We start from the raw sequence: 13608 nt of genomic DNA on the forward strand, positions 1-13608 counted from the left end.
AAGATCCTTTTTGAGAGAGAATGACCAGCCTACCTGTTCCCCAGAAAGAGGTGATTCAGTCTTCAGTGGGACTCAGTCTTTAGAAACTGCACCTTTTGTCCACAGCAGCCAGATGCAATGACTCTTCCTGAAGAGCAGCACATTTCATTTCTAGGCTGCCAATATATTGCCTTGTCACATCTTCCCAAACTGGGTAAATACTGCTGTCACTGGTTTGTGGGGCTAAGTGCTTTCTCTCTGCAGCTTTGCACCTGCCTTTCCCTTAGGGCAACTTTCCAAAGTGTCTTGTAGTAGTTTTAGTTTTAGTAAGAAACCCAGCCAAGAAGGATGAAAATTTCTGGTGAACAGAAAAAGTAAAGCAATGAGCATTTTCCAAGGAAGAGGGTTCACTTGATGACTCTGAGTGCAAAACCAACTCTCCCTAAGCCAGAGTTTCCACTTATCTCTCTCAGGAGGGTGTGACAGCAGTGAGCAGGCAAAGGGAACAAGCACATAGAGGTATCATCCCTGCATACCATGGGTCAGTGGAAAGGCTCTTACTCTCCAAAGGCCCATGCTATGGTAATTTGCACATGGAATAAAAAGCAAGTGAATATTTAAAAGATTATATATTGTTCATTTCTTTCTACAGATGCCTGAATTTAGGTTAAGGGTAAGTTTAGTGCTGACTGTTCCAGAAATGCTGCCAAACACTTTAAACAGGAAGAGCAGACAAAATTTGTGAGAATGAAAAAGTAATTTTACACTATTTCCATGTTAGATGCTGAGGTACAAGAGGTTACTGAGTTTTTCCAAGGTCATGTCAGCAACCTGTGGTGAAACCAGGAATTCAGCCTGTGTCACTACTTTCTGAAAGCAATAACAAGAAAATTTCTCCTCATCTTTTTAGCTATGCGCCATTTCCAACCCCTGCTTTGATTTTTAAGAAGAATTAAAGACAACAATGTGGAATATTAATTATCAAATCTGTCCTCCAGAAAGGATGGCAGTGCTTGACTTATCTAGGCTTTTTAAAATCTGATATTTTGCATTCCCCTGTGCTTCAAAGGAGATAAACAGTCTCATTTTTTTGCTAAAGAAAGGAAGAGAGATAGTTACAGGCTTTGTTCAGACAAAATGTAACAAATTCTTTTGTTCATCTGCTTTCTTTTTACTTTTCTTACTTTTTTCATTATTATATACTTTTGGGTTTTTTCCCCTTTATTGAATCACATAGCAAAATAATTAATAACAGGAGGATATGCCTTGCAGGAAACTACTTCTAATGTCAAAACCTTTCAGTAAAAATCCCTACAGTTACTCCCAGTAGATCAGATTGTGGTAATGACTAGCAGACATCAAACAGACATTTTTAATGAGAATTTAACAGTGAGCTCTCTATGCACTCTTTCCTTCTTGTGGCAGTTAAGTGTGCTGGGTATCACAAATGTCAAAAGCAGAAGGATAAGTTATTTTGTCTCCCTTCCTTCCTGCTTTCCCTCATATTTAAGATCCTTCTGTGTTTGGCTAAAGGAAGAAACTCCACAACTAAGATGCCCTTTTTAAATTCTCACTGTGAGGCTCAAGGTCACACTGAGAAGCATGACATTGCCAGGTTAAATATAGCACTTTCTTTGGGGATGGCCTCTCACTACATGCCACTTGTGCTCTGATAACTTTCATGAACTGAATATACACTGCTAGAAAAGTGAAATTAGTGTGAGTGAAAGATGCCAGTAAGGGATAAAGGGATCAACTTGAGCTTAGTCTAAGCATGGAAAAGCAACAGCAGAGAAAACATCTCTCTTTTACATCTCACCAACATCTGAAGCAGTTGCAGCTTCAGTACCTTTTTGTTTGAGGGATACTGAACATTTTATTTTATCCTCCTTTTCTGAACAGAAACTTTCCCAGTAAGCATCTCCTAAAGGCTCAATTTTTCAACACTCCAGTGCAAGGAAAAACCCTGTGGATCTAGTCTGTCTGCTCTTTTTTTTCCATTTGGCAGCACCAGAGCTGGCCCTCACTATCTGACCATCTGTGGGAAGCAAATCCCTACAACACTGTCATGGGACCAGGAAGAATTTTTGTCCCTGCCTCAGGATGCCAAGCCAAAGCCCACTCAAGGTAACAAGAGTTGCTCTCTGACCTCAGCAGACTTTGTGTCAGACCATAGGAATGTGTTAAAAATCAGACAGTAGGTTGGTGGCATGATTAGTGGCTTATCTGTGATCAACTTGGTCTCAGTCCAGTGAGCTAAGTGAAAAAGATATCCTCTCTAATTCAACCCTGATGCTTGCACAAAGCACTAGCACCCTTAGTCCAGGAAATGTCTTGGGTATTCAATGGGCTATTATGGAGAGAGATCAAAGAGGTATGGAAGTCTAATAAAATGGTAACCATTGGTGAATTCAGCCACCTGTGTGTTGGTAGACTAACTGGTACAAACAGATTTAAAAACCCCATCAATTCCTAAGTGGTTTCTGGAATAAGTGGAGAACACAAGAGTAGGTGCTCTTAACTAAATAGCTGAAGACATAATACAGTCCAAACACTGAAAAATAATAAACTTATTACTGCGTTAAGAGCATGAGACAAACTGATTATAATTAATGAACTGCTTAAAATGTGCTGAAGGCAGAAATAAAATAATTTTAAAATAATAAAACCCCCCAATAAAAATGAATGAAAGAGAAAGGAAGTAAAACCCATGGATTCAAAACAACAGGTATTTCAACAGACAGTTTCTGACTCAGTGAAGTCATGCAGAAAGCAAACTGGAAGGCAAGATAGGAATAAAGTTATTGTGAAATGCTAAGGTCCAAGAAGTTGAGCAAACAACCAGGTTTGAGGGAATGACACTTCATGTCTGGTGAAGCCCATGGCTAAGGGAGGGAGTTAAAATAAAACACAAACAAAATGTCAGTGGTAAATGAAGGGGGACAATGGTGCACAACCTGACAAGAGCTGGTGGGGGTGTGTGCAGAGGGGGAATCTGCAGGATGTTTTTCAAAGGTCTTAAATTCACCCAGTTTAGGAGGGAACCAGTGGTATCTGCTGCACATCAAGGGACTATTTGGAATAATTAATGAGGAAAAGGACTTTGCAGAGCTTCTTAATTATTTTTTTGGTTAAATCTTCTTTGCAATTGATGCTGTGTCAATATACATGTTAGACCTAATTTTTTTCAAGACCAGAAAGCACATGAGCTGTCAGAACATGAAACTCTGAAACAAACTTGTAAACTAAACAACAGCATATCAAAAGGACCGACCTTGTGGTTATATATGCAAGGGTTTGGAACACATTTGAAATTGAAGTGTCTGTGCTGATAGCAAAAATATGCAAGTTGTCACTGAAGTCAGATAGGCTGCAGAAGGACAGAGGGTAGCAACAAGCATACCTATATTTAGGACAGGCACAGAATTAATATTAGGCATTCTATACTGAAAAGTCTTGCTTCACTTCTACCTTAATTGATTGAAACTAACAAAAACTAGATTTACATACAGGAGAAGATAAAAAAGAATCATAACTTTTTTTAAAAAGATGCTGTCTGATATATATTCTTTGAAGCATCAAGCTAAAAGACCAAGAAAAGCAACCTGAAAAGTCTGCATATATAGGTATTCATATATTGTATGAAATTCTTCGACAAATTTAAGTTGTAATAGAATAGGTAGATTATTGTCACAAGCTGGAAGCTAGTTAAGAAAGAGAAAACAGAATCTACACAGAAATGATCATTTTTCACAGTAAAAGATTAACACTTGGGTTTTCCAAGAACTTCTTTACTGAAATTATTGCTCCTAGAAAAGGAGAATAAGGATTGAAGCACTTCATGGTATGTTAATTAAGTTGTGAGAACTTAACATTTGAATCACTAATGGAAATTCACATTGGCTGAGAGAGAACAATCACAGGTGGAGCGAAATATTTGAAAGCCTTTCTGGGTTCTAAGCCAGCTGTGGCCACTCATTATGGCATTACAGTGAACAACCCTATTCTGCTCTATTACAGCAGCCGTCATAAAAAGAAGCCCAAACCAAACAGACAAATCAGAACTTTCATTAGCATGGGAGGAGTAAGAGGTGTTGAAATAATTTCCATTTTATTGTTATTTTCTCATGGTGGAGTAAATGAATGACACTTATACCATGTTCTGATATATGATATTCTGATATGGCTGTTCCAGTTCACCTTTTTATGTCATATAACAGAGAAGTATCAATAACACCAAAAGACAACTAATTTAAGTAGATCAAAGGTTCTCTGGAGTATGATTTTCCAAAGAAAATATTTAATTTACCTACTGAGTTCCCTGCTACATGCTATCACTAAGGTACTGAACTTACTGGAAGACAGTACTGAGTTAGTTTCTTATTTAGCCAGAGTGTACATCTGCAGCTTATCTGAAATTGCTAGAGGTTTCCATTTCCACTCTGTGTAGAGAGCAAACCCAAGCTGGTGGGTATAAAAACATTTGTTCTGAGGACAGTTCAGATATCTAGGGCAGCATTCACCGCACCTGCCGTTTTGGTAACCAACATTGACAGAAACACTCTACAGGATGAGGCAAAACACCTGTCTGATCCAATGCTGTAATCATTATGTTCAAATGCTCTGTAAGTAGATGGCTGATGCCTTTTTGAATAGCGAAATAATGAGCTATGAGAACAAATAAAACAAATTCTGTTAATCATTCATGCTAACATTCATGAAACTTTCGAAATGTGTGAATATTTTCATGAATAAATCATTGGTCATTGGCTTGCTTTAAAGGATTTCAGAAATAATAGCGGAATAAGCTTGATGCCATTACTCATGAACAAAGTTATGAATAATTTTCAATATATAACTGCTCTGCTTTCTAATTGACTGAACATGAGATAGATGAGTTTAAAATATACATCAGTAACTCATTGCAAAGCTGAGAGAAAATTTCTCAGTAATCTATGAAAGTGCTAAGGGCTATATCAGAAACCTAATTTTTGTCCATGTATAATTTTAGCTAATTTTTGTTTCTCACATGGAGAAACATGTATTACAAAAGAGAAGGATCTAATCTTCATGTTTGAAGATCATCCTGTCTGCATAGAAATAAAGATATATTTATATATTAAGGGTATCTGAAAATCCTGAGCCAAAAAAAATCACTAAGCAAGAATTATTTTTTAAATTACTAGGTTTATTTTATCACTTTGGTTTCCAACGCTAATTTTGACAATGATTCAGAAGAAAGACCTATGGAGACATTTTTGTCTCATTACACCTCTCATATTAAAAGCCAAAAAAAAACCCAGACAAAACTAAACACTAAACCATAAAACACAAGCAACAAAATAACTAAGAAAACCCACACATGCCCACAGTTTACTCAGAGCTTTCCTAAGAGCTTAAGAGTAACTCAAGCTGGGAAATATTGGCTTACAGAATTCCTCACCTATTTATGTTGTGGCTGCTCACAGAGATCTTTATTGCCATCACTGTGAGAGGTGCCCCGTGTTATTCCCAATGCCCATTATCACATTGCATTTCCCTTTCAGCAGAGTCTGATGAAACAGAGCTGTTCCATGAACAGTTGTCAAAACACTGGCATATTCTAATTATAAACACTTACTATGTTTCTATGAAAGTCAAATTCTGAGCTCAGTTGCACCAGAATAAACCAGACTCGATTATAATCACTGGAGGCACCCCTGATTTGAAAGATCGTAATTAAGATCAGAACCTAGCCCATGGAGTCTCAAGAAATACTAGAATGGCAGAATCAGAGAATCATCTTGTCAGACAGAAAACATGCAGAAGACTCTGAGCAGAGCAGCTGATCCTAAATGTGGTCTGTTTCATTTAATCGATATCATATCCTTAAAAATGAGTACATGAAGCACATGGACTACTGAAATCCCATTGTACATCTTGGTGGCATTGGCCAGCATTCTTTAAGAAGAGCTTGATGGAAATGAGATGAAACTCACTTTCCTATCCTATCCTATCCTATCCTGTCCTATCCTGTCCTATCCTATCCTATCCTATCCTATCCTATCCTATCCTATCCTATCCTATCCTATCCTATCCTATCCTATCCTATCCTATCCTATCCTATCCTATCCTATCCTATCCTATCCTATCCTATCCTATCCTATCCTATCCTATCCTATCCTATCCTATCCTATCCATCTTATCATCTTCAAATTATATGAGAGATATTGTTTGGAGGATCTGCTGAATTATAACCCTCTCTATGGGGAATGGATGGTGTTAGACATAGGTAACAATATAGTTTATAAGGCAGGACAGGCAGTCCAAAATGCCTAAAGCATTTTTACAGGGCAGCAAGCTCAGGGTGTAGGGGAAAAGGAGGCAGCCCTTTAATGAAACTTCAGGAGTGGTCTCAACTTTTAATTCTGCCCACTTCAGTCAGGGAAGTGTAGGTGGGATAAGTCAGCAAGGGATCCCTCCTTGATTTAATATGCAGAGCTAGGGAATGCAATCTGCTAGGCACAGGTGTTTGGCAATCAGCTGGTGGGATGTGGACAAGCAAGTAGGGAACTGTATTTTTTTGGCAGCTCTGACATAGGAAAAGATGTGGAGACCCTGGCAAAACAGCAAGATACCTTTGCCAAAATACAGAAGCTGGAAAAGATGGGTAGGTTGTGTTCATAGAGTCTCATTTAGCTATGTTCCTCAGTGCTTGGCTTTTTTTGCAGCCTGGTTCTCAGAGATGGGAATCTCTAAGATGGGTTTAACAGGGCTTGAAATGCTACCACACAATTTAATGCTACCACACATTAAATACCAGCATACAATTTAAGCTTTTTTTAAGATTTAAGACTACAAGCATTTGTGAAAAAGTTATTCCTGTCATTCATATGAGCTGGATCTTAGCCCCTTCAGCTTTCCTTAGCCTGATTACTGTTGCCTATCCCATCCACCCACCCAAATAGCCAGTAAAAGATCAGGGCAGCAGTGAGTAATCCTCTTCTGTGCCTTCAAATCTCTCAAAATTAGCTGAGAGTTGCTTCAAGCTACAAATCTCAAAGCCAGAGAGATCCAAAATTTTCAAAAAAATGGTCAGACGTGGAGCTGGGAAGTCCAGACTAATTTCTTCCCACGTTTTACTCCAGTTTAACCCACACAAGCCATAATCTTCTAGTGACCAAACCAGGATCAGCAAAATCAGCTGAACGCCATCTGCCTTTTTTTTTTTTTTCAGCTTGGGATTTAGAAGAGGGAAGATTTGACTGGCAACAGACCCCGGGCAGAAGGGAAGAACTTCCTTTTCTCATACCACTTGCTTCTCTCCCTCTGCTGTAGCTGGCTATGAAGCCTGACATTCCTTCTGCCCGGGAATGCTCTTCCTCGCCTGCCTCTGGCACTAGAGGGCGCAGGGATCTGGGCATCGGGCTGGAAATTCCGCTCTCCGCGGCTTTTTACTTCGCCTTAAACTGAGCTCAACTTCCAAAGAGGTCTTGATTTCACAGAAAGGGAATTGGCTTCATTATTACTGGCTTGTCTGAGTTCCCCACGCTGCATTGCTATGGAAACGAGACCAGAAAATACGTCTTTTGCATGTAGGTCATGATATTAGTGGAGAAGGGAAAGCTGGGTGAACGGGTGAGTGGGTTACAGGAGTGAAGTGGGGCAGAGTAACCTCCTAGGATTGTACTAACAGTGAGGGATTTCATAGTAGGTGTCCTCAAAAGACTTCTAAATAAGACATCAAACAGGCTGAAAGAGCCAAGCATTTTGAGTAGACGAGAACCATGACACACACACACACATACACACACACAGGGTTTCAGCCCAGAGATGACAATCAAAGTGATGGTGGGCACTGGGCTGAACACCTAGGAGGAAAAAAAAAACCAAACAAAAAACTTTTGTTTATAGATTCTGTTTTTAACTGATGGTCTCAGTTTTCTCCTTTCGATCTCTGGGTCTCCATCCTGGATGACAACAGAACACCCCCAGACTGCTGTTCCTTCCATCTCCTCAGGACATTCTTGATCACACATGGTCCAGGTTCCCCTGAGCTCTTCCCAGGTGCAGAGTTACAACCATTTGGGTAGAGGATACTACTAAAAATCCTGGGTTTGGATGGCAGAAAAGCATGACATCTCCTTTTTATAATTCTACCTTCCATCTCAAGCTAGCTGGGGACATTCTAGACCCCCTCCACTCCCCATATATAGTGCCTTTTTCCCAAGTGGACTGCAATGCAGAAATCACAGAATGCTGAGGGAAGGAGCGGAGAAGGCAGCTCGGTGGGGCATGCACTCAACAAAGCAGTGAGATTACTGCACTTCTCACTCTCCTGGTGCAAAAGCAGGAGAGATCCCGCAGAGGGGAAGTTCAACCAAACTTATACTCAAAGAGATCGTAAAGGAAAGAGGAATTGTATTCTGTGTAGCTTAGAGAGGTTTATAGATGAGCCACCAAGAGCAGCTGGTGTCATAAACCACACGATCAAACTGGTGTGTATTCAGGAGGGGCTGTGATTGCTAGTGATGCTATACTATACAAGCAGACAGCATGCATACTTCTGATCTCCCATATTGACCTTCCTTATTATTTTTTATAGTTTGTGGATTTTATATATACCCCAAATAGAGGAAAGAACAGACTGTCAAGCAGAGGTTAGATCCTTTTTTTTCCTTGCCTTTTTCCTTCTGTAAAGAAAATATCTTTCTTAAGGGACGAGGACAAGCCAGTGTGTACCAACACACTGGTTGATACATAATGGGAATAGATGTCATTCTGGCAAGATTTGCAGCGAGAATTTCTAGTTGCAAATAAAGCCCTCTCCTTGCCCTAAAAGGAACTTTAGTGAGTGAAAATGGTAGGAATAAATAATTTTACATGGGTGGGAAAATGCATCGCTTGTGCTTCACCCAGTGAAGGAGTAAGGACTCACCCATGAGCCAGTGGGATGAGTTCAAGCCCTGACAGCCTCCACTCGGAGCTGGCAGCGGGCACAGCCATTTTCCAGGAGCACCTGGCATCAGGGCTCTCCGGCTTGGCAGCCGTGCCGAGGGACGAGCTGAGGAGCTCCGAGCCTGCCTTGCCCCATCGCCCTGGTGCCGGGGCAGCCGCCAAGCGTGGCACGGGGCAGACTGGTGGGAAGGCGCAAGCCAGAAGAAGTGCCCTAGACAGGGAGATGCCCAGAATCGGCTTTTGCCCGAGAAGAAGCAGAAAGCACTTCGTCCCTTCAGAGCCCCCGATACAGCCTTACTGTGGGGCTGCACCAGGACCTCGATGCCCCAGGGCTGTTTCTGGGAGGCAGTTTTTCTCTCACAGCTTGATCTGAGCTCCCTCTTAAAGTATCAGCTCGCTCCTGCTGGCCCCAAGCACCCGTGGCAGCGGCACAGGCGAAAGGAAGGGGAGCCCGGAGGTACGGCCGGGACCGGCATCGCCCTGCCGAAATCTCAGCCGGACCGGGGCAGAGCGGGAAGCCGACCCAGCGCTGGAGCATCCTCTCCCGCAGCACCCTGCTTTCTGCTCCGGGGGGCGAACCCCAGGGGCAAAGAAGCAGGGTTGGAAATGGACAGGGAAAGCCCAGATCCTTCCCACCTCCGGCGGCACCCCCGAGCCCGCACTCCCCGAGAAAGGACATGAGAGATGAGGCAGCGGGAGCTGCTCCCGGGCAGAGCAGGGATTCTGGGGGCGAGGAACGGCGCCGGCACAGCAGCAGCCCCCTCCCCCGTACCCCACATTCCTCTCGGTTCCGCAGGACAGGGATCCCTCCCGGCCCGTCCCTGCCTGCCCGCCCGGCAGCGAGCGCGCACCGCGGCCAGGCTCCGCTTCCCGGGGACGGCTCCGCTCCCCGCTCCCGGTGACCTTTAGCAGGAGTCGTGGACAAACATACCACAGCGGGCTTTGGGAACGGTAACCCGGCAGATGAACCTGTATTGGAATGTAGCATTTGTAATAAAACCCCCTGTGTATAGCGCTTGAAAAACGTGGAGGTTTCTCTAAATCAAGACACTGTGTCTCTCCCGCTATACCATGCTAGGCTCGGTTCTGGGATTAATATCGCAACTGAAACTCGACAGAGAATGGCTCTGTGCTGGGAACAATCGCTTTGCCTAATATCCTCTCGCTGGTTTTCACCAGTGGCCCGCTCAGCTGAGACCCATTCAGCAAAAGTTTCCCTATGGTCTGCTCTGCTTCTTCTGCCAGGAATCAAAAGCTCTTTTCTTAGACATAATTTCCTTGGCGGGAGCTTTCCTATGACAGCAGCAGTTGAAATTCTAGGTGCGGCGAAGAAGGGGCGGAGGGTAGAGGACGTGAAAGAACAGCAAAGAGAAAAAAAAAAGAAAAAAAGAAAAGGAAAGAAAAAGGAGAAAGAAAGAAAGAAAGAAAGAAAGAGAGAGAGAGAGAGAGAGCGCGGAAACGTCAGTAAAAAGCAAAGCTTTCCTACCTGTGATCCAATTAGCAGAAGTTGCATCTCATCCCGCTGCAAGCGGCTCGCTGGAGCGGTGGCTGCGGAGCGGCCCCGGCTGTGGCAGCAGAGGCATGCGGGCTGCGCGCCGTCAGCGCCGGCAGCCAGCAGCTTTATCTTCCTCTTCCATATCTTCCACGAGGAGGGAAGGGGGTTGGGCTGGGGGAAATGCAGATCACTTGGTACCGTGATAGCGGGGGGAAAGAATAACAGGTTGGAAGCTTTAAACCAGAGGTGTCATTGTCCGGGCTGATGGAGTTTTTGTCTCTCGCTCTCTCTCGCCCTCCCACACCCACAGGCACACATATATACACACACCCTCGATATCTCTAACCCTCGGGAGTCGCTGCTTCAGTTCAGCCAACAAGAGCTTAAAAAAAAAAAAAATAGAGCAATAGTGCTATCAAACCTGGCTTAATGGTTTAGACAAAACTGGAGTAATTAAAAACAGGTGAAGCAGGGACTCGTGAGCGAGCCGGAAATAATTCATACTTCCCCCGGAGCTCGTGGGCAAATGAGGGTAAAAGCTGCCCTCGTCTCTAGGCTGGTGGCGAGCGAGGGAAGCGAGGTGTCTAGGTGAGCATCCCGGGTGAATGTCCTTGCCGGGTGCTGCAGCTGTGGGTTCGCTTGCTGACCGCCCGGAGGGTGTGCGGGGTTGTGTGATGTGTGTGAGCGCCAAGTGGGCTCGATTAGCTGCAATTGGAAGGCAATTTCTGCAGAGAACATTTACAATTTTCTTTCAATATGACAGGATTAGTTGCTGTTGAAGGCTTTCCTCCAATAAGATCTCACTGCTCTCTGATTTGGTGGCTTTGCTGAATAGAAATTACTTGTTCTTGTTATCTCTCAACACACTCTCACTTCTTCCTCACCAGGCACTCCCTTCTTTCTCATCACAAGTCTTTAACTACAATTTTCACATCAGAACCACTTTTTTTTTTTCTCTTTGTTTTTTTTTTCAATTACCTCGTCCCCATCTTTCCCTGCAATACTGTCTTCATTACATCTGTTTGTTTGTTTTGTGGTTTTTTTTGGTTTTTTGCAACTCCTTAGAAACTGTAAATCTAAAGCAGTGTATGGGAGGAGAAAGCAAGAAATCTTGCTTTTAGATTATTGCAGTTATCAGAGACTCCACAAATTGTGGAAAAATGTTGTTGCACTAAATCCAGTTCAGTTTCTTAAACTGATTATTGTTTTGAAATTTTCGTGGGGAGAGGCTTCCTTCACACAATGACAATTAAATTAGGGAAAATAGATGGATTCTGAAAATAAGAGTTAGTTCTCATAAGGTGTAAAGAATTCTTCTTTAAATAATAGTCATCAGGCTAAGAAGTGTTCAATTTGCTAAAGCAAGCCTGCTAGTTCTATGGATATAATCTAGATCTTAAAATCTTCAAGTTTTCTTTGTTTTTATTTACCTCTCTTCTGGACCAGAACTGATTTGTGGTCTGAAGTTTGCTTTTATCCTCTTGGGATAGGGGCTGTTGGAGTGCAAAGCAGTAAATGGAACCCATCTCATCTATTGTCCAAAGAATAGTAGGGGGAAAATGGTAAGTGCAGAAAAGCGAACTGGACCTTATGACGGCAATCCAAGCTTTTGGCTACTGGCTCCCCTGCCCCATCTCTTGTCTTGAAAGGCTGAAAGAGCCGCAGCCACAGCCCAACCACTCCACTTCAACCACTACTCCTCCAAGCATTTCTTGGCCTGAGATTGCTCCAGGAAGAAAGCTGTCTGCACTACTCACATACATATAGCTGTTGCTCCTGGAAGGGTCTTAGGGGTGGATTTACCCCAAAGGATGCTGTACCTTCAGGGTGAGGCTGCTGCCTGGAAGGGTTCAAGGCCAGGCTTTAAGCAACCTCATCTAGTGGAAGATGTCCCTGCTCATGGCAGTGGGGTTGGAATTGAATGATCTTTTATGTTCCTTACTACTAGCTAATTTGGAGATGGGCACTCTGAATTTTGGAGGTACTTGTCCTTCAGTGTTACACAAAGCTGTGTTTCTTTACCTGAAAACATTTCCACATTATTTAAGGGCCAGATTATTTGTAGCTCTTTAGGAGCATCAAGGCACCTGGGACCTGACTTCTGCCTCTTGGTATCTCAGCTTTCACAGAAAATTTTGCCTTGACCGTACAGCACAGTTGGAAGACAGCTAGCCAGGCAACTCAGGTACTATTTGGTACCTAGAGGTTGGAAGCATGCCATAAGCACACTGCAGACCCATGGGACTGCTCCACCTCAAGTGCCAGGGCAGGAGACAATCACCCCCACAGTCTGAGTTCCCCTTCCTTTGACAGACAAATCCTCAGCTCCGGCCGCCCCTGCACTTCCCACGGGTTGTCTCTCAGATATTGGTACTTCACACACTTTAACATTAACTAATCAGGAAGATCAAGCAACCTCAAAAGTCACAACGCTTGCCTCTTCTTCCCCTTATTATTATCATTATTGTTATTTTTTCCCTCCCAGCGAGTGTTTGATTGTGCTCGTTGATTTATGGAGATGTAATTAGAGTTCGGTCACTGCGAGCAAGAGTCAGCCCTTCCCACAGTGGCGAGCAGGGAGTGGGTGGCGTCCCTGCCCTGGGATGACCCCGGCAGCACATGGCAGTCCTGGGGACTCCCCAGCCTCCCTCCCTCCATTGCAGGAAGGTTTGCAGAGATCCGGGGATCGCTTCCAGCGGCACGGCTGGAGTGGAGGCAGGAGGTAGCTCCGAGCTGCAGGGGGCTCCCCAGTGCCACGCTGCTCAGCGCCTTGTGGTGGTCACGGACCGCTGCAGGGAGATCCTCCGCCGTGCCAACCTCGCCCAAGCGTGGAGCATCTCACTTTCCCTCAAGCACTGCCTCCCCGTGGTGATCTCCCACGGAAATAAAAGCCTGCTCCTGAAAACCCCTGGTGTGACCCTCACCTCCTCCGTGCCTCGTCTGCAGCCTGCCCGGGGAGAGCAGAGAAACCCCCCACGGACACGCGAGTGAGCAGCGCTGCCTTCCTGAGCCCACCGAGCCCGGCTCTTAATCAATCTCGGCAGATATATCTTGATGGCACCCGGTGAAAGGTGGTAATTGGCACCTTTTAAGCTTGACAGAACATCCGTCAATTACCGGCTCTCCTCTTTATAGATGTACGTGCTTGACACGCCTCCTAAGGGAAAAAAAAAAGCCGTTTCTGAGCTTAAAACATT

At 43.8% G+C, this 13608-nt stretch overlaps 2 protein-coding genes across 2 annotated transcripts in view; both read right to left on the bottom strand.

The window, feature by feature from the left end:
• CHRM2 (cholinergic receptor muscarinic 2) overlaps positions 1-11110 on the bottom strand; it is an 85522-nt gene extending 74412 nt beyond the window's left edge. Inside the window, exon 1 of the mRNA XM_079305112.1 lies at positions 10403-11110. The gene's annotated coding sequence lies outside the window, so the exon portion shown is untranslated. The remainder of the gene's footprint in view (positions 1-10402) is intronic.
• On the bottom strand, positions 6174-10232 carry LOC306801751 (uncharacterized protein). The gene is made up of 2 exons (XM_079305113.1): positions 9020-10232; positions 6174-8977 (listed from the first exon to the last, which is right to left on the bottom strand). Exon 1 carries the CDS (start codon positions 9902-9904, stop codon positions 9191-9193), a length of 714 nt encoding a protein of 237 aa, XP_079161239.1. The 5' UTR covers positions 9905-10232; the 3' UTR covers positions 6174-8977; positions 9020-9190.
• Positions 11111-13608: the final 2498 nt, after the last annotated feature.

The sequence above is a fragment of the Erithacus rubecula genome, assembly GCF_903797595.1.
Source record: "Erithacus rubecula genome assembly, chromosome: 4".
In the NCBI taxonomy this organism is placed as follows: domain Eukaryota; kingdom Metazoa; phylum Chordata; class Aves; order Passeriformes; family Muscicapidae; genus Erithacus; species Erithacus rubecula.

Bases quoted from the DNA above. Each gene is read 5' to 3' on its own strand.
- LOC306801751 (XM_079305113.1), bottom strand. From the start codon at position 9,904: ATGCTACATTCCAATACAGGTTCATCTGCCGGGTTACCGTTCCCAAAG.